The following is a 26163-nucleotide window of genomic DNA, read 5'->3' on the forward strand; positions in this document are numbered from 1 at the left end:
GAGGACATCAGTTCTGTGTGTGAATCAGTGATAACAATGACAGATAAAATCAGACGACGGACAATCAAGGCGGAACAACATGTTTGTGGACAGAATTCCAGAATCTCTACATGAGACCTGGACGAAGACCTGGATGGAGTCTGAGGACAAAGTGAGGGAAATGATCTGAGAAATTGAAGATGGACCACATGAAGATTGCAGTGGAGCAATCAGGACTGGAAAACCCACGACCGGGCCCATGTGATAGACCCAGGTCGATAGTGGTCAAGTTCCTGAGGTTCAGGGACACCCTAGCTGTTCTGGAAAGAGCCAAGAACTTGAGAGGAGCGTATATCTTCCTCAATGAGGACTATCCTGAAGCTGTGCGCCAGAAGAGGAAAGAACTGATCCCAGCCATGAAAGCTGCCAGAGCGCATGGGGACATTGCTTACATCCGCTATGACAGGCTCATTGTCCACCCTCCCTCCCAGAAGCCTGGAAGGGATGAGAGAGCCACGCCTATGGGTCCGTAGCTTCAACCCCACAGCACACACCAATTGATTAATGGACTGCTAAATGTATATTTGTTTTCTATTGCTTTGTTTGCTCTTTTCAGTATTATGTCTGTCTCTGATAAGCTAGCCAGGAAATGGCTGAAAATAGCCCATATTAATATATGTAGCCTTAGAAATAAGGTATAAGGTTCATAAAATCAATAACTTGCTAACATCAGATAACATTCATATATTAGCCATTTCTGAGACTCACTTAGATAATTAATTTTATGATTCATTTGCTACTGCTGTAACATCTATAGAAGAGACATAAATGCTTATGTTGCTTATGTATATATATATATATATATGTATATATATATATAAAGTGGTGAGAACAAGTATTTGATACACTGCCGATTTTGCAGGTTTTCCTACTTACAATGCATGTAGAGGTCTGTAATTTATATCATAGGTACACTTCAACTGTGAGAGACGGAATCTAAAACAAAAATCCAGAAAATCACATTGTATGATTTTTAAGTAATTAATTTGTATTTTATTGCATGACAAGTTTTAGATTTTTTTTTGTGCCTTTACCTCCCTTATCTCACCTCATTTGCTCACATTGTATATAGACTTATTTTTCTACTGTATTATTGACTGTATGTTTGTTTTACTCCATGTGTAACTCTGTGTTGTTGTATGTGTCGAACTGCTTTGCTTTATCTTGGCCAGGTCGCAATTGTAAATGAGAACTTATTTTCAACTTGCCTACCTGGTTAAATAAAGGTGGAATAAAAAAATAAAAAATGTTTATAAAGGGCATGTACTGCACTGACACAAATGATTGATGATTGGTTGAAAGACATTGATAATAAGAAGATTGTGGGAGCTGTACTGTTAGATTCAGTGCAGCCTTTGATATTATCGACCATAACCTGCTGTTGAAAAAACATGTGTTATGGCTTTTCAACCTCGGCTCTGAATCCACGATATGGCAATCAAAGAAAACCCTTAGAGTTATATTAAATGGAAACTTCTCTAAAGTTAAACATGTAAAGGTTGGTGTTCCGCAGGGCAGCTCTCTCGTCTTTTTTCATTTTTACCAATGACATGCCACTGGCATTAAACACAGCATTTGTGTCCATGTATGCTGATGATTCAACCATATACACATCAGCAACCACAGCTAATGAAGTCACTGAAACCCTTAACAAGGAGTTGCAGTCTGTTTTGGAATGGGTGGCCAGTAATAAACTGGTCCTGAACATCTCTAAAACTAAGAGCATTGTATTCGGTACAAATCATTCCTTAAGTTCCAGACCTCAGCTGAATCTGCTAATGAATGGTGTGGCTGTTGAACAAGTTCAGGAGGCTAAATTACTTGTCGTTACCTTAGATTGTAAACTGTCATGGTCAAAACATATAGATTCAATGGTTGTAAAGATGGGGAGAGGTCTGTCCGTAATAATGAGATGCTCTGCTTTTTTGATACCACACTCCAAAAAGCAAGTTCTGCAGGCTCTAATATTTAGTCTAATATGGATTATTGTCCAGTCGTGTGGTCCAGTGCTGCAAGGAAAGACCTAGTTAAGCTGCAGCTGGCCTAGAACAGAGCGGCAAGTTCTGCTCTTCATTGTAATCAGAGGGCTGATATAAATACCTTGCATGCTGGTGTCTCTTGAGGAGAGACTGACTGCATCACTTCTTTTTATGAGAAACATTAATGTGATGAAAATCCCAAATTGTTTGCATAGTCAACTTACACACAGCTCTGACACACACACTTATCCCACCCGACATGCCACCAGGGATCTTTTCACAGTCCCCAAATCCAGAATAAATTCAAGAAATCGTACAGTATTATATAGAGCCCTTATTGCATGGAACTTCCTTCCATCTGATACTACTCAAATAAACAGCAAACCTGGTTTCAAAAAGCAGATAAAGCAACACCTCACAGCACAATACCTCTCCCCTACTTGACCAAGATAGTTTGTGTGTATGCATTGATATGTAGGCTACGTTTGCCTTTAAAAAACAAAATGTAAGTAGTTATATACTTGAGCATTTCTTGTCTATTGATGTTCTGTATGTCATTGTGTATTGTTTCACGTTTTGCGTGGACCCCAGGAAGAGTAGCCGCTGCTTTTGCAACAGCTAATGGGGATCCTAATAAAATACCACAACACATTTGGTTGTGTTACAACGTGGGATTAAAATTAATTTAATTGGCAACGATCTACACAAAACACTCATGTCAAAGTGGAGGAAAAAACTCATTTGTAAAATAAAACACTAATATACCTTGATTTGACAAATGTTCAACCCCCTTAGTCAATACATGTTAGAACCACCTTTGGCAGTGATTACAGCTGTGAGTCTTTATGGGTAAGTTTCTAAGAGCTTTCCAAACCTGGATTGTGTAACATTTCTTTTCAAATTAGTCAAGCTGTGTCAAATTGGTTGTTGATCATTGCATAGTCAACCATTTTCAGGTCTTGACATAGATTTTCAAGCATATTTACTTAAGTCAAAACTGTAACTCCGCCACTCAGGGACATTCAGTCTTCTTTGTAAGCAACTCCCGTGCAGATTTGGCCTTTTAGGTTATTGTCCTGCTGCTGAAAGGTGAATTCATCTCCCAGTGTGTCACGCCCTGACCATAGAGAGCCCTTGTTTCTCTATGGTGTAGTAGGTCAGGGTGTGACTGGGGGCATTCTAGTTTATTATTTCTGTGGTGTTCTAGTTTATTTTTCTATGTTGGTGATTTGTATGATTCCCAATTAGAGGCAGCTGTCTCGTTGTCTCTAATTGGGGATCATATTTAGGTAGCATTTTTCCCACCTGTGTTTGTGGGATATTATTTTGTGTTTTGTGCATGTGAATCACATAGTCAAGTTTCTTTGTTTAGTTTATTGATTTAATGTTTTTGCTAAGTTGCACTTTATAATAAATATGTGGAACTCAACATCTGCTGCGCCTTGGTCCACACGGAGTCTTCCTCTGCGCCGATGTCCAGTCCAGGCACGGTGTTCCGTCCCGCTCCAAGGTCGGAGTCTTCTTCTCCGCCGGTGTCTAGTCCAAGCACGCCGTCCAGTCCAGCTCCATGGCAGGAGCCCTCCTCTGTGCCGGTGTCCAGTCCAGACACAGCGTCTAGTCCCGCTCCAAGGCCAAAGCCTTCCTCTGCGCAGTGTTCAACGCAGTTCCAGGGCCGGAGCCCTCCTCTGTGCCAATGCCCAGTACGGGCACGTCGTTCAACCTGGCGCCATGGTCGGTTCCGGGGTCTGGGGGTGGGCTACAACCCGCACCGGAGCCGCCACTAATCACCCCCCCTACCCTCCCAATTTGGTTTCCGGTTTTGCGGCCAGAGTCCGCACCTTTGGGGGGGGGGGGGGGGGTACTGTCACGCCCTGACCAGATGTTGGTGATTTGTATGATTCCCAATTAGAGGCAGCTGGTAATCTTTGTCTCTAATTGGGGATCATATTTAGGTAGCATTTTTTCCACCTGTGTTTGTGGGATATTATTTTGTGTTTTGTGCATGTGCACCATGTAGTCACGTTTCGGTGTTAGTTTATTGTTTTTGATGAGTTTCCCTTTATAATAAATGTGTGGAACTCAACATCCGCTGTGCCTTGGTCCGTCTCTCCTCACGATCGTGACACAGTGTCTGGTGGAAAGCAGACTGAAGCATGTTTTCCTCTAGAATTTTGCCTGTGCTTAGCTCCATTCCGTTTATTTGTTATTTTGAAAAACTCCCCAATCCATATCACTTACAAACATACCCATAACATGATGCAGCCACCATTATGCTTTAAATTACAGAGAGTGGTACTCAGCAATGTGCTATATTGGATTTGCCCCAAACATAACACTTTGTATTCAGGACAAAAAGTTAATTTCTTTGTCACATTTATGGCAATCCTTTTTGTCACATATTTAGGATTGAATACTTAGACTAAAGACGTTTCAGCTTTTCTTAAAAATATATAAAAAGAAACTATATATATAATTCCACTTTGACATTATGGGGTATTGTGTGTAGGCCAGCGACAATTCATCTCAACTAGAGGTCGGCCGATTATGATTTTTCAACGCCGATACCGATTATTGGAGGACCATAAAGGCCGATACCGACTAATCGGACGGTTTTTTTATTTATTTGTAATAATGACAATTACAACAATACTGAATGAACACTTATTTTAACTTAATATAATACATCAATAAAATCTATTTCGCCTCAAGTAAATAATGAAACATGTTCAATTTGGTTTAAATAATGCAAAAACAAAGTGTTGAAGAAGAAAGTAAAAGTGCAATATGTTCCATGTAAAATATGTGCCATGTAAGAAAGCTAACGTTTCAGTTCCTTGCTCAGAACATGAGAACATATGAAAGCTGGTGGTTCCTTTTAACATGAGTCTTCAATATTCCCAGATAAGAAGTTTTAGGATGTAGTTATTATAGGAATTATAGGACTATTTCCCTCTATACCATTTGTATTTCATTAACCTTTGACTATTGGATCTTCTTATAGGCACTTTAGTATTGCCAGTGTAACAGTATAGCTTCCGTCCCTCTCCTCGCTCCTCCCTGGGCTCGAACCAGCAACACAACGACAATTAGCGCGCGCTAACTAGCTAGCCATTTCACTTTGGTTACACGAGCCTCATCTCGGGGGTTGATAAGCTTGAAGTCATAAACAGCGCAATGCTTGACGCACAACAAAGAGTTGCTGGAAAAATGCACGAAAGTGCTGTTTGAATGAATGTTTACGCGCCTGCTTCTGCCTACCACCGCTCAGTCAGATACTTGTATGCTCAGTCAGATTGTATGCAATGCAGGACACGCTAGATAATATCTAGTAATATCATCAACCATGTGTAGTTAACTAGTGATTATGATTGATTGTTTTTTATAAGAAGTTTAATGCTAGCTAGCAACTTACCTTACTCCTTGTGGAGTGCAACGAGTGAGAGGCAGGTCGTTATTGCATTGGACTAGTTAAGGTTGGAAGATTGGGTCCCCCGAACTGACAAAGTGAAAATCTGTCATTCTGCCCCTGAACAAGGCAGTTAACCCACTGTTCCTAGGCCGTCATTGAAAATGAGAATGTGTTCTTATTAACTGACTTGCCTAGTTAAATAAAGATTAAATAAAGGTGTAAAAAATATAAAAAATAGGCGCCTAAAAATACCGATTTCCGATTGTTATGAAAAGTTGAAATCGGCCCTAATTAATCGGCCATTCCGATTAATCGGTCGACCTCTAATCTCAACTGCATCCTATAAATTCAGGCTGTAACAACAAAATGTGTAAAAAGTCAAAGGGAGTGAATACTTTATGAAGGCACTGTTATCTGGTGTCAATGGTGTCAAACATTAAGCCCTCATGGACGATAGGGAGTTTTCCTTCATGTGACCTATTCATAATTAAAGTATAAGAAAATAGCAGGTTAGATGTGGTATTGTTGTTGCTTATGGTTTTTATTTTATTTTAACAATACAAAACATACACATAGAAAAGACAACATCACACAAACATCAACTACATAACACCTGCCCAGAACCACATGCTCAAAACCGTATCTCCGGCGCTCACATCCCTCTCGGCCACATGACCTCAAACTGCACCATTTTGTTTCTCTCTGTCGCCCATGCACATTTAGATTATAAAGCATTTTACCTTTCCATTGTGTTAACGACGAGAAAAGTATCGTCCAAACTATCGGGTACCTCACTGCACCCTCATATGTCATGAAATACAGTGCCTTTGGAAAGTATTCATAACCCTAGACTTTTTCCACATTCTGTTACGTTACAGCCTTATTCTAAAATCTATTTTTAAATATAAATACTATCCTAAGCAATTTAAACAAAATAACCCATAGTGACAAAGCGAAAAGTTTATATTTATTTTTACATTTTGCTAATTTATTACAAATTAAAAACAGAAATACCTTATTTACACAAGTATTCAGACCTTTTGCTATGAGATTCTAAAATTGTATTTATTTTTACTTTATTTAACTAGGCAAGTCAGTTAAGAACAAATTCTTATTTTCAATGACGGCCTAGGAACAGTGGGTTATCTGCCTGTTCAGGGGCAGTACGACAGATTTGTACCTTGTCTTAAAGGCCTCTTCATTTTGTAAGACAGGGGTGTTGAACTCATTTTGGCCCAGGGGACGCATTCAGTCTCCAACAAGATCCAGGGGGCTACATTAAAAAAACTTGTCAAGAAATTGTATTATTATATTATCATTTCTACACAGTTTCCATTTGTCATTTTAAAGTATATTGAGTTTGCCCCCCCCCCAAAAAAAAAAAAGAATGTGCACAAAATAAAGTGAACATACCCCAGTCTTAAGACATGTTATCAGGACTTTATCAGGACGTCTTCATTTATATAATAGAGGAAAACAGAGACGGAGAGAAAAGAGAAAGAGAGCTAGACAAAGAGAGGGAGAGATAGAATATAGAAAGAGAGAGAGACAGAGAGCTAGACAAAGAGAGGGAGAGATAGAATATAGAAAGAGAGAGAGACAGAGAGCTAGACAAAGAGAGGGAGAGATAGAATATAGAAAGAGAGAGAGACAGAGAACTAGAGACTGGAACAAGTGAGAAGAGCCCTCCGTGTGTGTGCTTTCAGGGAAGCTAGCTGATGTGAGGAAGTGTTGAGGAGATGCGTCAGTGATAGCACAGATTTTCTATCTGGTGAGATCTTACTGGCACATGGAACCCAGCTCTCTGTGTTGCCAGCTCGGACTCACTGATCAAGAGAGAAGAACCTCCATGAGTGCAGGCCAAGTTTCTAGGTAAGAGGCGTACGTGCGTGCATTTTCCTGTGTCTGAGTGATGCCTTTCTGACAATGAACACCCCCGAGAGGCCGTATTCAGTGTGACCTATATAGTAGGTGGTGTCAGAGGAAAGCCCATAAAATTGTCAGAGACTCCAGTCACCCAAGTTATAGACTGTTTTCTCTACTACCGCACGGCAAACAGTACCGGAGCGCCAAGTCTAGGACCAAAAGGCTCCTCAACATCATCTACCCCCAAGCCATTAGACTGCTGAATAATTCACCGTACAACTTACATTGACCCTCTCCGTACACTGCTGCTACTTGTGGTTTGTTTGTTACCTATGCATAGTCACTTCGCCCCCACCTACATGTACAGATTACCTCAGTTAGCCTGTACCCCTGCACACTGACTCGGTTCCGGTGCCCCTTGTATGAAGCCTCGTTATTGTTATTCTTATTGTGTTACTTTTTATTACTACTTTTTATTTTAGCCTTCTTAAATCTTTTCTTCTTCTTGAACTGCACTGTTGGTTAAGGGCTTGTAAGTAAACATTTCATGGTAAAGTCTACACTTGTTGTATTCTTGTGGCAAATAAAGTTTGATTTTATTTGACTCGGCTGTCCCTGTTAGGCCCCCACCTACACTCAAGTCTCCAAAAATACATGGGGTGTACCACAGCTTACAGCTTCCTACACAGCCATTGCTGTTCATCATTAATCTCAATAATACATCTACACTTAGTTACAAAATGACTTTCTCAAGCCGAGAGAATGCCTGCGCCTCTCCCTCCTCCCTCCCTCATAGGCGTTGTTGTTGAGATAAAGGCCTCATCACGGGGGACGGCACAGGCCTGTAGGTAGTGACGCTCAGGCAACTACAGCTCCCGTTGCTATGTAAACATCCCCATCCCTATAGCACCACAGTCATAAGTCCGTCCCAAATGGCATCCTATTCCTTACACAGGGCTCTGGTCGAAAGTAATGCACTATGGTCAAAAGCAGTGCACTACTGCATATAGGGAATAGGTTACTAATTGAGACGCAGCCATAGTCTCTGTACCGCTCTGGCTAGCTTCTCTGACTGTTAGCATGAATCACACTCCAACGTCTGGTTTTAACGTCCTGGGAAGGAACTCTCTCTCTCTCTTTGGTTTGGCTCAGTGTGTGTGTGTGTGTGTGTGTGTGTGTGTGTGTGTGTGTGTGTGTGTGTGTGTGTGTGTGTGTGTGTGTGTGTGTGTGTGTGTGTGTGTGTGTGTGTGTGTGTGTGTGTGTGTGTGTGTGTGTGTGTGTGTGTGTGTGTGTGTGTGTGTGTGAGGGAGAGCATGCGGAGTGTGCCCATTTGGACTGACTCTCTCTCCTCCCACTCTCGTCCTCCATCCTCCCCTCTCAGATTACAACAGTTGCACAATCCATTTTGGCAGTCCCCTCCTCATGCTGCAAGCCTTAACAGCAGCGTTGTGGATATAGATGGTGATTTACAGGCTAACCTTTTCTTCAACTATGGGGAAAAACAGCTTTTCTAGCACCCAGAGGTGTGTGTCTGACAGCCGAGCTGTAAATAAAATGAAAGAGTTAAGAAATGTGGTACACTGAGAACAAAGTAAAATTTATAAGAGTATTTGAAACCATATTTATTTCACTTGGAGTCATGGAGTTAAAGTCCCACTCAAAAATAAAGTCCCACTCTGTATTTGAACTTTTCCAGTGAAAAAACTATATTCCAAGTATACATACAGTAAAGTACACACACTCAAGGTAAAACAAATCATTTTTGAGCAAAATAGTGTTTTTTAGACATTCAAGGGTTTGGCAATTCGAGCAGTTGGTCTGATGGTGCACTCGGATATCATCTGCCTCCCCCTTGCTTGCAGGAACAATAAAGGAGCAATTGAGAACAAACGAGTAAAGGCCTACCCCCCCACTTGTGCCATGTAGCACCTATTGAGATGTGCCTTTTGGTAGGTAAATCTGGTGATCATTGAGGTTCTAGGGAGGGTGGAGTGGGTTTGTAAGTAATTGGTTACTCGGGTCTGGGTGTCTCACTTGATTTGTCACGTTACCATTGTCTTTTATAGCTCTTAAAAGTAGACATGAGTGAATCCTTAGCACCGTCTATATGGGTCTGTCATCATTCCAATGTGCTAACATACAGTACCACCATGCCTTCCAATTGAGTCTCAATGATCCAGAAGATGAACAACAACATGACAATATTCAACCCAATCTGGCATTACAGACCCCTCTTCTCCCGGCTATGTATCACTCATCAGAACGAGCTGCCTGTGAGGTCATAACACATGACGGAACAGATCGAGGAGAAAAAGTGCCTTGGCACTCAACACGTGTTTCTGAGAGAGCCTTCAGCCCTGCGTTGTGCCTTCATAATAACCACCATCCTGCCAGAGCTGTTTTTGGCAAGTGCATCCAATTCATATCTGGCATGACTTCCACTTTTTATTTCGCAGCGAAACCTGAGGTCGACACGATCCATCCATAATATATCCTTTGGGAGAATAAAGAGTTTTGGCAAGGTGAAGAGAGGCACACAAAAGGAACAAAAAAGGTAGCAGGATAACTGCACCAAAAAGAACAAACGGTCTCAGTGAAAAGAGAGCGAGAGAAAGACAGCAGAGCAGAGTGGGGCAGACAGACAAAAACGGGTAGAGAGAGAGATCAAGGTGCTTGGAGTAAAACTTCAGAGAGTTATGGCTTGTATCCTGGATTGTATTACGGTGAGAGAGATTCATCACAGACCAATTTAAACATTACGCAACTTAAAAGCACTCCTGACAAGTTTAAAAGGCAGATGTGACTCTTCAAGACAGAGACAGAGAGACAAACAGAAGAGATTGTCACGACTTCAACAGCACTTAGTTCAATGACTGAGACAATATAAGATCATGATCTTTCATCATTGGTAGGATATTCACACTTACAAGACTTCACAAATATTAGTCCTATGGGAAACCCTAAACCTTGTGATGATAAAGATGTCATTGAAGACTAACTGTGCCGGTCCTTTATGAACTAGTGTGGTACAATTCTAGAGCTACGGATTATAAGGTTTTAGCTGCAACAGGGCGCTTCTAAGATTTGGGTTAAAAGTCCCTAACCCTAACTGGTTTGAATGGCATCAGCAATTTTTTTATCTTGTATTCTTCTGAACTATTGACCTTTTAGAGTACATGGACATTGAACAGAACAAGGCTTTGTCAAAAACTACATTTTAACAAAAATGCCGATAGAACCTTATAGTCCCAAGCTCTCGCACTGTTACTGTGTGTGTGTGTGTGTGTGTGTGTGTGTGTGTGTGTGTGTGTGTGTGTGTGTGTGTGTGTGTGTGTGTGTGTGTGTGTGTGTGTGTGTGTGTGTGTGTGTGTGTGTGTGTGTGTGTGTGTGTGTGTGTGTGTGTGTGTGTGTGTGTGTGTGTGTGTGTGTGTGTGTGTGTGTGTGTGTGTGTGTGTGTCTGTCAGTCCGTCTGTGTGCATGCGTACATCCGTGTTTATGCTGTGAGGTGTGAGGTGAATTGGGACATTGGGAATGCTTCAACATAAGTGCCTCAAGAACGCACACATTTACGTTACATAAGAACTATGCAAGAAATACCAGTGGTGTAAAATAACTAAGTACAAACACTTTGAAGTACTACTTAAAGGTAGACTAGAACTGTATGCCACATGCTTCGCAAACAACAAGTGTCGTAGATTTTCACAACAACTAAGAGCGTTGAAGCGCAAGGATAATCTTCTCAGCAGTTTCGGTCCCGTACCTACCATGCTCTAACAGCGTGAAGTGAAGCCATGCACATGCGTAGATACTGTGTGTGACTGCGTTAGAGCGAAGTCTTGCATCTCGCTCATCGCAACATCTGTGGTGCTGCTCGTGGCAACGTCATTTAGCTGAATCTACATTTAAGTAGTTTAAGCTTGGGCGATATACCGTATATTTTAACGATATGATATTATATATATATATATATATATATATATATATACATTTGATGTCGGAAGTTTACATACACCTTAGCCAACTACATTTAAACTCAGTTTTTGACATTTTAACCTAGTAAAAATTCCCTGTTTTAGGTCAGTTAGGATCACCACTTTATTTTAAGAATGTGAAATGTCAGAATAATAGAAGAGAGAATGATTTATTTCAGCTTGTATTTCTTTCATCACATTCCCAGTGGGTCAGAAGTTTACATACACTCAATTAGTATTTGGTAGCATTGCCTTTAAATTGTGTAACTTGGGTCAAACATTTCAGAGAGCCTTCCACAAGCTTCCCACAACAAGTTGAAGTGAATTTTGGCCCATTCCTCCTGACAGAGCTGGTGTAACTGAGTCAGGTTTGTAGGCCTCCTTGCTCGCACATGCCTTTTCAGTTCTGCCCACACATTTTCTATAGGATTGAGTTTGCTGTCCTTAAGCCATTTTGCGAAACCTTAAAAAGTATGCTTGGGTCATTGACCATTTGGAAGACGCATTTGCGACCATTTGGAAGACCCATTTGCGACCAAGCTTTAACTTCTTGACTGATGTTTTGAGATGTTGCTTCAATGTATCCACATAATTTTCCATCCTCATGATGACATTTAATTTGTGAAGTCTACCAGTCCCTCATGCAGCAAAGCACCACCACAACATGATGCTGCCACCCCCGTGCTTCACGGTTGAGATGGCGTTCTTCGGCTTGCAAACCTCCCCCTTTTTCCTCCAAACATAACGTCATTATGGCCAAACAGTTCTATTTTTGTTTCATCAGACCAGAAGACATTTCTCCAAAAAGCACGATCTTTGTCCCCATGTGCAGTTGCAAACAGTCGTCTCGCTTTTTCAATGGCCGTTTTGGAGCAGTGGCTTCTTCCTTGCTGAGTGGCCTTTCAGGTTATGCTGATATAGGACTCGTTTTACTGTGACTATAGATACTTTTGTACCAGTTTCCTCCAACATCTTCACAAGGTCCTTTGCTGTTGTTCTGGGATTGATTTGCACTTTTCTCACCAAAGTACGTTCATCTCTAGGAGACAGAACTCGTCTCCTTCTTGAGCAGTATGTAGGCTGCGTGGTCCCATGGTGTTTATACTTGCGTACTATTGTTTGTACAGATGAACGTGGTACCTTCAGGCATTTGGAAATTGGCTGATTTTCCCATGATGTCAAGCAAAGAGGCTCTGAGTTTGAAGGTAGGCCTTAAAATGTGTGTGTGTGTGTGTGTGTGTGTGTGTGTGTGTGTGTGTGTGTGTGTGTGTGTGTGTGTGTGTGTGTGTGTGTGTGTGTGTGTGTGTGTGTGTGTGTGTGTGTGTGTGTGTGTGTGTGTGTGTGTGTGTGTAGTGGGGCAAAAAAGTATTTAGTCAGCCACCAATTGTGCAAGTTCTCCCTCTTAAAAAGATGAGAGAAGCCTGTAATTTTCATCATAGGTAATATATACATGTTTCAAGGAGACCACCATAGTCCCTGTGCCCAAGGAAGCGAAGGTAACCTGCCTAAATGATTACCGTCCCGTAGCACTCACGTCGGTAGCCATGAAGTGCTTTGAAAGGCTGGTCATGGCTCACATCAACAGCATCCTCCCGGATCCCTAGACCAACTCCAATTCGCATACTGCCCCAACAGATCCACAGATGACGCAATCTCAATCGCACTCCACACTGAACTTTCCCACCTGGACAAAAGGAACACCTAAGCTAAGGACCCTGGGACTAAACACCTCCTTTTGCAACTGGATCCTCGGCATCTGACAGTAAGGTGCTACAGAGGGTAGTGCGTATGACCCAGTACATCACTGAAGCCAAGCTTCCTCCCATCCAGGACCTACACAATAGCCTGTGTCAGAGGAAAGCCCATAAAATTGTCAGAGACTCCAGTCACCCAAGTCATAGACTGTTTCCTCTGCTACCGCACGGCAAGCGTTTGCGGAGCACCATGTCTAGGACCAAAAGGCTCCCTTACACCTTCTACCCCAAGCCACAAACGGCCACCGGACTACTTACATTGACGACCCCCCCATCCATTTGTTTTGTACACTGCTGCTACTCACTGTTTATTATCTATGCAGTCACTTTACCCCTACATACATGTACAAATTACCTCAACTAACCTGTACCCCCACACACTGACTCGGTACTCCCTGTAAATAGCCTCGTTATTGTTATTGTGTAACTTTTAATTATTTTTCACTTTAGTTTATTTGGTAAATATTTTCTTAACTCTGACATGCACTGTTGGATAAGGGCTTGTAAGCATTTCACTGTAAGGTCTACTACACTTGTTGATTTCGGCTCATGTGACAAATACATTTTGATTTGATAATCATTGTACCATCTAAACCGCTATTCAATATATTTTCCATTACCAAAAATATTGTATTTTCAGCTGTTTGAAGCTGGTGTACAAAACCAAAAGTAAAAGACGTAAAAATGTAACTTTAGAACGGGAAGCACAGAAGTAACACACATAGAACAGATCTAGCACTTCTTAGACTTGCTTTCAATGAGAATGACAGATCTATAACTCACATTTCTTTGTCCATTTTGTCAGGTCGCCCAAAAAGTTACATATTGCAGCTTTAAGGTATATTTACTTTTACTCAAGTATGAACATTTTGAACTTTTTCCACCACTATGAAATGCAACAATGCTGGCAGCCGAGTGCATGTGGAGGAATTTAGTGAAAAACATCATGCGTGAGCTCATTGTGTCAATGTGGGAGAGATAGTGTTTGCTCCACTCAGAGCAGATACTGCCTGGACCGCTATTGTTCGCTATATGGTCAACATCAAGTCTCCGGAGAGAGTGGCTACTGCCTACAGAGAATAGGCTGTAGTCAAAGCTGATGTGTTAGTAAGTTCTTTCCTACGGTTGTTATCAAAATGTTCCACTTCAGGCACTCACAATACAGAACTATGTTTTTTTTGTTAGATCACACATTACAGGCCGTATAGGACATTCATCAATTCTTAATAAAAACAAGATAAATGCTTCACAAATCATTGACAAGCATAGTCATTACATAAAAGGTCATTACTTCCATTCACTTATGAATGATTTCTGAAGAATCTACATAGGTCTTAGGAGGAGTTTATGAAGTTTGGTTAAAGTGGGATCCAATGTTGGACTCAACAGCCGACACCCTTCCTACAAAGCTTCATCCTATTTGTTTGCTTGTTGTTGTTTTTCTCTTCTCTCGCGGTGGTCTGCCTTGCCAAATGGCTATAAATCACTGTGCTTTTGGCTTCGTCTGAAGGCAAATCAATGTGGAGGCATCATGGAGGCATTCTGGACCTGCTATAAGATTGAAGCTGTCAGAACATTCTTAATGCAAATCTCCCTGTCCCAGTCCTGCCTCCTCACCCCTGCCTCAGCCCAGTCTCATCCCAGCCTCAGGCCTGCCGCCTCAACCATGCCTCAGCCCTGCCTCCTCAGTGCTGTTTCAACCCTGGCTGAGCCCTGCCTCCTCAGTGCTGTTTCAACCCTGGCTGAGCCCTGCCTCATCAGTGCTGTTTCAACCCTGGCTGAGCCCTGCCTCCTCAGTGCTGTTTCAACCCTGGCTGAGCCCTGCCTCCTCAGTGCTGTTTCAACCCTGGCTGAGCCCTGCCTCAACCCTGCCGCAACCCTGCCTCAGTCTCAAAGCTCTGACAACCACTCTCTGCTCTGGGGAGGCTTGCCTGCCTGCTGGGGGAGACAGTGGAAATTCCCCAAGTGTGTACCGATTTGTGATTGTCTGACAAAAACAGGCAACACTAGGCTCGTCCTGACGAGGCCTGGAGTGTAAAGTGTGCTTCCAGTTCCTACGAGTGATTCCACTGTTTGGCTGCCTTCCACAGTGAAGCCTCAATCGAATAAAGCATGCACGTGTACTCCCTCAAAGAGAAGAATATCTCTCTCTAAACATACCGTTTCCATTTCAATGATTGCTACAGCATTACCAAAAGCCTTTATTCTTATCTTTCTGAGAAAACTTGTAATAAAAAGTATAGCCTGTAATATATCATTCAAATCCCTGTGTCTACAGATATGCAGCCAAACATAACTTACCTGCAAATGCTGAGCAGCAGAATGCCAGAAGCAACAGGGGTAGAATGGGTCTGAATGCCATCAGAGTATTGTAGTCTTACTGTTGTAGTACTGGCCTACAGCTTCTCCAGAAGAGGACAGGATGTGGTCACTGGCCGGCCTTCCCTTCCTCCTGGTTCCTCACAAGGACAACTCTTCTTTCACCTCACAGTCCGTTAGTAGAGAGAAACCTCACAGAAGCGCCAGCTGCAAAGTGAATGAGATGAAGTAGAGAGAGAGTTAGACAGAGAAATGTGGTGCATAACCGTTCAGCATGGCCAGAGCAGAGTCAGAGAGAGTGTGTGTCTCAAATGGCATGCTATTCCCTGCATAGTGCACTACTTTTGACCATACCCCTATTGGCCCAGATCAAAAGTAAAGCAGTATATAGGGTGCCATTTGGGACGCAGACGTGGTAAGTAACAGAAGGGGCATTAGGATCTAGTTCCCTGTTGGACTGATTAGAAGAGACGTGAGAGAGGGGAGAAAGAAGGAAGACAGCGGCCCGGAGACCAGGAGGATTAATCTCATAGGGATAATTAGATGTCATGTGAGTTCTTAAGGTCCCTGTTTTTGGTACCCATACCGGCCACCCACCTACCCCACCATAACCCATGCCCGGTCTATCAAAGAGGGGTGTCTGAGGGTTGAGGAATTGCTGGGTGGCTGGTGGGTGTTTGAAAACCCTGTTTTCTGAACATGGTCTGGGGTGATTTCACACAGTTTAATTGAGATCGTTGGGAAAGACTGGATCCTCCACCGGGGTCTTGGCTAAACTGCTTAGCGGTGGTGGGGTTGACCGTGTGTGCTAATCAGCATGACCATGGCTGAACTGTTGAACTTGACAGGGATAACTAAGCTCACATTCTGCTAGCCCACCCTCTCTAATAGGGCTAAGGACCATAACATCCTTATGGTCTCAATTCATTCAATTGCTATTGTTCCTCATATTAACACAATAACAATAAATGCTCTCAAATTAATGAATGGATAATCAAACGGATCATATGTCCCGATAAAACAGAATAATATTAATAAAAAACGTGTCTTTTTACCATTATATTTAATTAAATGCGTCTGTATTGTAGTTCTAAACCACAGGTTCTCAACATTTTGCAACTCAAAGCTTTGATATGTCAAAAAAGGTAACAACAATGCAACAACTATGTGTCATCCACATGAAATCAGTCTTTAAAAAAAACCTTGTCAGTCATTTTCACAAACACAAAGGCATTGGAATTAGACTGGTGGTCCAGTCTGTCTGTGTCTTAGCCAAATGCTCTCGGTGTCCATTTGTTGGCATGCCAAAGATACAGCATGTATGGCTCGACAACTATAGAAAAGTTGGCTACAGCATATAAGGTAGGGGACCAGCTAGATCAAAAATATGCTTTGAATGTAATTTATCCTGGATATTTTTCAACATGGTGACAGGCCTTGTTATTATTCAGTTATATTGGGGTGAAACTGTTTGTTTGTTTTTTTCTTCTTCAAACAGACTATGAGCAGATTGAACTTTTTCTCTTTAAAAAGTAAGATGTTGAAATATTTTGTCAAATAATAAGTGAACAATAAGCCTGCCTCAGTATCACTATCACAACATCAGTCAAAAAAGGGAAAAACCTTTTTCATAGCTCATTGACTTGTTGGGATTACCTTACAAAAGCAGTGGATTCTCTGAACAATAGAGCAATAATGCAGCACACACAGGAATGCAACACTGCAGTAAAGCCCTTCAGATTAGGACCCCAGTGCAGAGTCCTGACGGGCCAGCCCCATTGGTTTCCTCGCTCTGTCGAGCCAACACAGACTTAATGAATGCATTGTGCGCTGTATTTCTCTACTCTGTATGTACTGTTTGCCTTATCACGTGATGATCTGACGTGTCAATGTCAGAATCGTATTTAAATGTTCATGTTTGTTCCCCTTAGATTTACCTGCCAACCCAACTTAAAGCAACATGAGTTCAGAATCTACCCTATAGGAAATGTAATAGTTGGGCCAGTGGCCAGCAGCGCTCATGGACCATGGCGGCCGTCGGTTCTTAACAAGTCTGGTGAAAGAAGACATGCTGGTCATCTGATGTGACCGCCTGGCCAGTGATGAGATCCGAGTGAGAGAGATGTGGTCATGTCACAGATGGAGCATCTCTGTCTCTTTCCGACTTCACACACCTCTTCACCTTCCCGCAGCAGAGTGCATGGGAGGAGAGCTGGACGGACGGACGGAAGCCTAAGGAGGTGCCCTGCTGTGCTCCACAGAGCAAACGGCGGCTGGAACAAAGGGCCTTTCAGACCCAGGCGGCTGCGTGGGCTGGGCAGTCATTTTGGAGGATCACGCAAATATTACACTTCCAGCTCGCTGGGCGGGGCTAGTGCCTCCTTTTGACTTGTGGGCCCCGTTCCCAATGCCCCTCTTCCCCCTTCATGTGGAGGTAAACTGTGTCCCTCTTATTCTCCTCTCTAGGACAAAGACCATATCAAAGGGAAAGTAGATGACAAGATATTATTCACACAGCGTTGAGGCCAGGGCTGAACTGTTTTGTGACACCAGAGCACAGAGTGGCCCAGGGCAAGGAGAGCGAAACAAGAGAAAGTGCTGAGAAAGATAAACGGACAGAAGGGTTTTGCTTGCTCCCAGAGATCAGATTGAGGGCTGTGACAGTTGCTTCAGCGGCACTTTCATTATGCCTAATTGTTGCCAGAGGGGAAGAAAAACACTGGCCAAGTCTATCGTGAAAGAGTCAAGTCAACCATTCTATTGGTTGATTGCATGGGTCTGGACTCTGGATTTAAACCGACACGAGAAGTTGACAGACTTTTTGTTGCCGTAACGGAAGGATCACCTCATGTGACTTCTCTTTAAACTCCAGCCGTCCGTCCAAGCAGAGCAACCATTTCACTCCAAGCTGCTCTGGAAAACATATTAGAAACACTGCAGAACCCAGACTGAACATAATAAGTAGCTATGAAGTACCATACACTCTTGCAGCGTCAGAGGGAGCATAAATGCCACAAGGTTTCCGAAACAGGCAGAGTTGTTACTGAGATGAACGAACGAACGAACGAACGTACTACTATGGCCGTATGTAGCAACCGTCTAGGAGTAGGAGTGCTGACCTAGGATCAGTCAAGCCTGTCTATGTAATCGTATTAACTGTGATCTAAAAGGCCAAACTGATCCTAGATCAGCACTCCTACTCTGAGACGCTTGAAACATATGGCCCATGGTCACATCTAGGTCTAATGCAAAAATGGTACTAAAACAGTTTTATGAGTTTTAGGCGTCTCTAGTAGGCGGACTATGAATCAACGGTGTAATAGGGCTGTTAATGTAAGTCCCTCCTATCTAACAAAGGAGGGAAAAGGCTGTGTAATGAAGGATGTCCATTGCCGGTCCCAAACCACCCAGAGACCAGTTACTTGCATGCTCGGCCACTCTTGTGCCGGATCAAGCAGAAATCACCTATTAAATCCGGCTAATGTGTCTGAATGAGCATCCCCAACCACCTAATCTCAGTTCATTAGTCCATCTGGACATTAGTCCATCTGGATAACGACCCCTCCAGAAAACGAACTACGATTCTGCACTAGAAAACGGAGTAGTTTCATAGCCTAAAATGACACATTTGTCTGCTGTCATTTCACGACTTCACTGAGTGAAGTAGGCTGGCTGGTTCTTCAGACTAAACAAAGTTCCGTTTCTCAATTGCGTAAGACACCGATGATGCAGACTAGAGTAACTCCACTTGTTTATAATAGAAAATGTGGTCGTTCAGAAGAGACCAATCTTCCCTCTCCACATCCCCTCTTGTGGAAGTGCAATGCCAAGTGTCAATGCAAGGATACACTAGGGACGCAAGTCTTGATGCATGTGTGAGTGTGTGTGTGCGTGACCGGGACTGACCAGCTGCACACTCTCCCCATCCATCTGTGTACTATTTACTATGCCTATGACCCCTGAGTGAGTGAACCCACATGCAACACACATACACACACACACACACATACAGCCAGATCTTCCGCTCATACACTAGTGATGGGCGGGGGGGGGGGGCGACGATAGTTACTTAACGGGATATTATTTTTGACAATATCGCAATATTATTTTTGTGCTAGTTGGCTGTACCGGCACCAAAACTCCAGTATTCTTCCTTCATAGCCTGTTCTTCATCTAACATGTATTTTTTAAACAATTTGTCTTCAGCTATTTTATTCCATGACTGATCGTAACTCGTTTTCTCATGGCTCTCTCTTATCCCTCCGCAGAAGACATATGGTGAGCAATATGTTTGGAACATCGAATCGCAATAAAATCATGGTATCGAATCGCAATACATATGGAATCGTGAGAATCGCAATATATATCGTATCGGCACCTAAGTATCATGATAATATAATATTGTGAGGTCCATGGCAATACCCGGCCCTTGACAGTATTTGTGATCTATAAGAGTGAGTCACAACTAAGTACATACACACAAGCACCAACAAGCACATATTCAAGGAATTTTCCCTGGCTCTGCTTTTCTCTCTCTCTCTGAGTCAGTGCAGTTATTCACTGATATAGAGACTGAGGGCATGCTTTGTTATCAGGCACGGCCTCACCTTGTGTGTTTTCATCACCTCACCTAAGGCATGAGTCACAGGTCTCTCACCCGTCTTCATACTTCTGACACCATGGAATAGGTACACGCCCTTACCTCAGCTATCAAACACAGGTAAAAGCTAAGCTATCAAAAATATATCATTCAAAACATTGGCACAAAGCTATAGTTGCTATCAAACATAAGTATGTCTCATTATACAGTACAATGGGCTTAGCGTCACCTGATTAAGACAGTCTATCATGCCCCAGACTCTACCTACCATGCCCTTCAGAGCTGCACAATAATCATCCTCCTCGGAACTCCCTAAAGCAAGTCTTTAGAAAGCAATTAAATCAGCTTTCTGACACAGAGCTCAATTTGAAATCAAAAGCTTTTTTTTAGAATCATGTTTTATAACGACATTAATCACGACTTTTCCCATATCAGATGCACTATATCTCGGATATTATTTCATCATGACAAGGGAAACAGTTACTGTATGTCCACTTTCATCAAGAGTCAATAACATTATTATGATGCATAAACGGGTTTCTGAAAACGGCTCCTAAAATGACAAAATCAGCATTAGTTCGTGAGTAGTCAAACCAAAGGAAGATACTGTACATGCATACTGCAAACGTGCCAATCGTTACTGCAAATGCATTCACATCCTATCGGAAGTAAGTTTGTATCATGCATTGCTTTGACATCAGTGACGTCACACTGGAACACAACTTGTTGAAGGCAGGGATACACAACAAAATAACACAGAAGATTGATGTTCAGCACGAAGATGCTATATGTTTACGAAGATGCTATATGTTTATGACAGGTCAGTAGTGTAACTTTGAACTTAATTCCCAACATTGATCCTCTGACCTTGTTGTCTCAATCAAAGGTTGCACAAATAAATACCCTAGTCTAATACGAATGTAACCTACTATCATAAAGCCTACATTACTTTGTTTGTTTTAGTTATAGACAGTTATAAACCATTAATTGCATATTTGAAGCAACAATGGTGACATCAATTGAGAGGGGAATGGGTAGCTGTAGGTGACCATGCAACTGCCATGTGTATTTGGTTTTGAGAGCATGTTTCAATATACTCAACATGTTATGTTTGCAAATAGATTTTGGGACAGTTGTTTAGCCATGACAGCATGGGAAGTCATACAAGTAGATAAGTAAAAACACCCATAATGCTGAATTTCATGTGTACTCATCGGAAGAACATTTTGCGCAGCACTGTGCCGTGTTATCAAATAAACCATCAAAACAAAAGCCAAAGCACTTTTTGGTTTGCGAATGTGTAACACAGTCCACCACAAATTTCACTTGTAAAAATACTGTCCATCAAACAACATCAGACATAAAACGTGCCGTATTTTGTATCCAGTGAGGGGCTGTGAGCCGCGGACATACTAATTATTTGCTTCAGAGTCAGAGTTGTGTACATTATAAAAATGATTTTCATAAAACAATGTACTATGTAGGCTCAACGTAATTCTTTCTTTTTCTTGCTATACGCTAGCATAACAGGTTGGAAAACGTGTAAAACTTCTGACGTAGCCTACCATGCAGAATCTCCAGAAATGTCAAAGTAAACTTTGTTGGAAGTTGTAGCTTGCCTTGCAGCGGTTCGAATGGATGCGAAATGTATCCTTTCCTTTCCTTTGAATATCATTAAAACACAACCGCTTCCTTGGAAAACAACGTCAGTTGTCAGATTACATAATTGTCCAAGTTTATGGATAGTGAGTCCACTACTATCGCTTAAAAGTTTGAAATAGGCTACCTATCCCCCTTTTCACTAAGAACTTCATTTTGGGGGTGGGTCTTGTGATAGGAGGAGGGTACAAGGTAGACTAGCTACATCAATCAAGAGATTAATGCTGTCATTGGAGACGAAGAGACAGTTGCGGCCCTGCTGTCATTCAAGTGCAAGTATATTTATTGGTAAAAACAGATTGCACATTATGACATTAGACACACACAATATAGGCTAATAGAACTATCTAATTCATAACAGATTATTGTCATGGGGATTTAAAATGAAGTTATGGGGATGTCAGGGGAAGTTAAAATATGACATTACTCATATTAAAGGCCAATGTTTGTACTCTTCCAGCAGCATTTTCCAATGTTGTTGTTTTTTTAGTTGAGAAAACCATGACCAACCAAGTTGGAGCTATGGCGTTTTATTGATGCCAAGTCTAACACGAGGGAAGGCTGGTTCGTGCACACAGATATTAAGGTGTGAACCCAAATGATTCGGTTGCACGTTACGTTGCAGACTTGTATCCTCTAAATCGTGAGAGGAAAACAATATGTGCATGCCTGTTAGGCTTCACCTGCACAAGCACAAAATGTTTCAACGCATGCACAAATACAAAATTATACACATTCCGGACACGCGAATTGCTAACTCTGCGTGCGCACACAACATATTTGAGCACATGCACGAAACTGTTTCTCCTTGCGCTCAACTACTTGTCTACACACCCCGTTCAGCCAATCAGGGAACAATTGTATTGCCAAAAAAACATTGGCCGGAGTAGTGGAGCCCTGGTCAAGGGAAAGCATCAGACGGGCATCAGAATTCTAAAACTGTCTAAAGATATGCCAGAAGTATTCTCTCTCTCTCCCCCATGTTCCTTGGTTTTCTCTATTCATGCCATTGACATAACCTAACAACGGCTACATGTTTATTACATGACTGTTTTGTTAGCATCGAATGGTCAAGAAAATAGGAAAACAATTGAATATGTAGAACAAATACAAATGTAGATTTCTGCAAGGGGGCTATATTTAACGTTTAAAAAAAGTTGAATAGTAAAATGTTCCATATGCTCTCCGCCTCCCAGAGTTATCATCTGGCATGTCTATGTAACTATCTTGTTCGCTGTGCGTGCTTAGTAACGTTTCAATCAGTGACGTCACTCGGTCTGAGACCTCAATGTAGATGTTTGCCATGCACAGGTTTTGTGGAATGGTGATCCTGGTTGAAGCCCAAATTGGGACGAGGAGAGGGACGGAAGGAAGCAAGTCTGCATGTTTATTTTTGGTTTTATTATCCTCATGGGGACCAAAAGTCCTCACAATGATAGTAAAACAGGGAACATTTTGATAAGTGGGGACATTTTGCAGAGCCCCACAAGGCAAAACACTATTTTAGGTTTAGGGGTTAGGTTTAGGGTTCAATTTAGGGTTAGGGGCTAGTTTAAAAGAAAATAGTATTTTGAATGGGAATCATTTGTTTGGTCCCCACGAGGATAGTCAAACAAACATGTGTGTCTGTGTTAGAGAGGATATTGACATTATTTCCTGCATATATGTACCTACCTCGACATCTCTGAACAAACAGACATCACAGCAAAGCAAAAAATCATCTCTCCACAGAGAGGTAAATGCTATAAGGAAGGGTACAACACAAATTTCAGAGTGGATTTGCCACTAATTAGCCGGCACCTGTGACGGGAGGGGAGGAAACTTTGTTATGGAACACCTTGATACCTTCACGGCAACACTGATGTGCTGCTTCTGAGAGTTGACAAGCTAACGCTCAAAGGGCTAAAATCATTTTACATCTCATACATATGTATGATGAAGGTGAAAGGCCTGCACGTATTTTATGTTTATTTGTGTTCAATGTTTGGGTTTAGGGTAGGCTGACATCTCAGACAGGGAGAAAAAAATGTATGAATAAGAAAATAAAAATAACATGATATCATTGAATTTCTGTGAAGTAAAAGTAGCACTATATCTAGTATAGTATGCTATCCTGTAGTAGCCTACTTATCAGGTCAGTGAAAATAAAATAAAAAGTCACTTTGAGAATTGGCTAAAAAGAGGAAAGGAACTTTGTATGAAAAATTAATTCTTCACATTTTAATATAAACCCGAAGAGTAAGGGGAAAAATACATTTGGCTTCGATTTTGACAAAACCGTTGCAGATGCAAGGTCAAACCACACTCTATTTTATTGTGAGCCAGCCAAGGGATGTGCCTTTGGCATATTTGGCTCTACTCTGTTAACTAGTTGTTCATTTACACAGTTTGTCACAGGAACCATTTCTCACATGAGCAATGATCTCTGTGAAATGTGGTGTATAACCACTGACCACTGTCTCACAAAGAGTGATAATGCTTTTTACCTAAGGTATGAATGAGGAAACATGCAAAGGCATCAAAAGATGCCAATTGGACAATAGCCTACAGTTTGAATAGAGTAAAAAAATCAAGGACTAGCCAACAGAATGGCACAGCCTGTTCATCTGGTGCAGAAAAAATAATCGCAATATAACCTATTTTGGGGAATTAGTTGGTCCTAGCATGTCAGATTTTTTTATAAAACATAATACTGCCCTCCTGTGGCTGTTTGCAATACCACTCCTCCTGATTCCTATGAAGATGCAAGCCAACAACTGTTTCCTCTTCCTCACCCTTCTATTGTCCTCACTGTATTGTCAGACAAATGCTAATGTATTTGTGGTTCATCATGGCACTATTTGTAAGTTTGAAGTATTGTCTGTGTTTAAAATAGACACTTACAAAGCAACTCTGCCAAATTAACATTAATTATATTTCTATTTCCTATGGCTGCATTTACACATGCAGCCCAATTCTGATATTTTTTCCACTAATTGGTCTTTTGACCAATCACATCAGAACTTTTCACATCAGATCTTTTTCAGAGCTGATCTGATTGGTCAAAAGTGAAAAGAAATTAGGCTGCCTAAGAAACACCATCTGCATGTTGAGCGCAGTTCAAAATCAAATGCAATTGTATTGGTCAAATACATGTGTTTAGCAGATGTTATTGCGGGTGTAGCTAAATGCTTGTGTTTCCTGCTCCGACAGTGCAGTAATATATAACAAGTAATATCTAACAATTTCACAACATATACCCAATACACACACATCTGAGTAAAGTAATTAAGAACATATAAATATATGAACGAGCAATGTCAGAGCGGCATAGACTAAGATACAGTGAATATAATACATTATATACATATGAAATTAGTCATAGAAAATATGTCAATATTATTAAAGTGACTAGTGTTTCATTTATTAAAGGGGCCAGTGATTTCAGGTCTATTTATATAGGCAGCAGATTCTAATGTGCTAGTGATGGCTATTTAACAGTCGAATGGCCTTGGGTGATAGCGGGGTGAACAGGCAGTGGTTCGGGTAGTTGTTGTCCTTGATATTTTTGGCCTTCCTGTGACATTGAGTGCTGTAGGTGTACTGGAGAGCCCTGTGGTTACAGGTGGTGCAGTTTCCGTAACAGGCGGTGATACAGTCCGACAGGATGTTCTCAATTGTGCATCTATAAAAGTTTGTGAGGGTTTTAGGCACCAAGCCAAATTTCTTCAGCCTCCTGAGGTTGAAGAGGAGCTGTTGCACCTTCTTCACCACACTGCCTGTGTAGATGGACCATTTCAGTTTGTCAGTGATGTGTCCACTGCGGTCCCATCGGTGTGGAATAGAGGGGTGCTCCCTCTGCTGTTTACTCAAATCCACAATCATCTGTTTTGTTGACATTGAGTGAGAGGTTATTTTCCTGGCACCACACTCCCAGAGCCCTCACCTCCTCCCTGTAGGCTGTCTCATCATTGTTGGTAATCAAGCCTACTACTGTTGTGTCGTCTGCAAACTTGATGATTGAGTTGGAGGTGTGCATGGTTTTGCCTGTTTGATTGCCTTACGGAGGGAATAACTACACTGTCTGTATTCTTCTATATTCCCAGTCACCTTGCCATGGTTAAATGCGGTGGTTCGCGCTTTCAGTTCTGCGTGAATGCTGCCATCGATCCATGGTTTCTGGTTAGGGTAGGTTTTAATGGTCACAGTGGGTACAACATCTCGTATACACTTCCTGATAAACTCAGTCACAATATCAGTATATTCGATGACTCATTACGAGCTCACAGAACAGGGCTCCGGGCAGCCGAGCGGAAATGGAGGAAAACTCGCCTCCCTGCGGACCTGGCATCCTTTCACTCCCTCCTCTCTACATTTTCCTCCTCTGTCTCTGCTGCTAAAGCCACTTTCTACCACGCTAAATTCCAAGCATCTGCCTCTAACCCTAGGAAGCTCTTTGCCACCTTCTCTTCCTCCTGAATCCCCCCCCCCTCCCTCTCTGCAGACGACTTCGTCAACCATTTTGAAAAGAAGGTCGACGACATCCGATCCTCGTTTGCTAAGTCAAACGACACCGCTGGTTCTGCTC

General features: G+C 42.0%; 1 protein-coding gene across 1 annotated transcript in view; it reads right to left on the reverse strand.

The window, feature by feature from the left end:
* The window catches only part of LOC124037893 (transforming growth factor beta receptor type 3-like), a 134437-nt gene extending 112689 nt beyond the window's left edge, over window positions 1-21748 (reverse strand). Inside the window, exons 1-2 of the mRNA XM_046353105.1 lie at window positions 21503-21748; window positions 15320-15544 (exon numbers count right to left, since the gene is read on the reverse strand). Of these exons, the coding sequence (XP_046209061.1) occupies window positions 15320-15380 (61 nt within the window). The 5' untranslated portion in view covers window positions 15381-15544; window positions 21503-21748. The remainder of the gene's footprint in view (window positions 1-15319; window positions 15545-21502) is intronic.
* Window positions 21749-26163: the final 4415 nt, after the last annotated feature.

Source organism: Oncorhynchus gorbuscha, linkage group LG06 (genome assembly GCF_021184085.1).
Source record: "Oncorhynchus gorbuscha isolate QuinsamMale2020 ecotype Even-year linkage group LG06, OgorEven_v1.0, whole genome shotgun sequence".
Classification (NCBI taxonomy): Eukaryota; Metazoa; Chordata; class Actinopteri; order Salmoniformes; family Salmonidae; genus Oncorhynchus; species Oncorhynchus gorbuscha.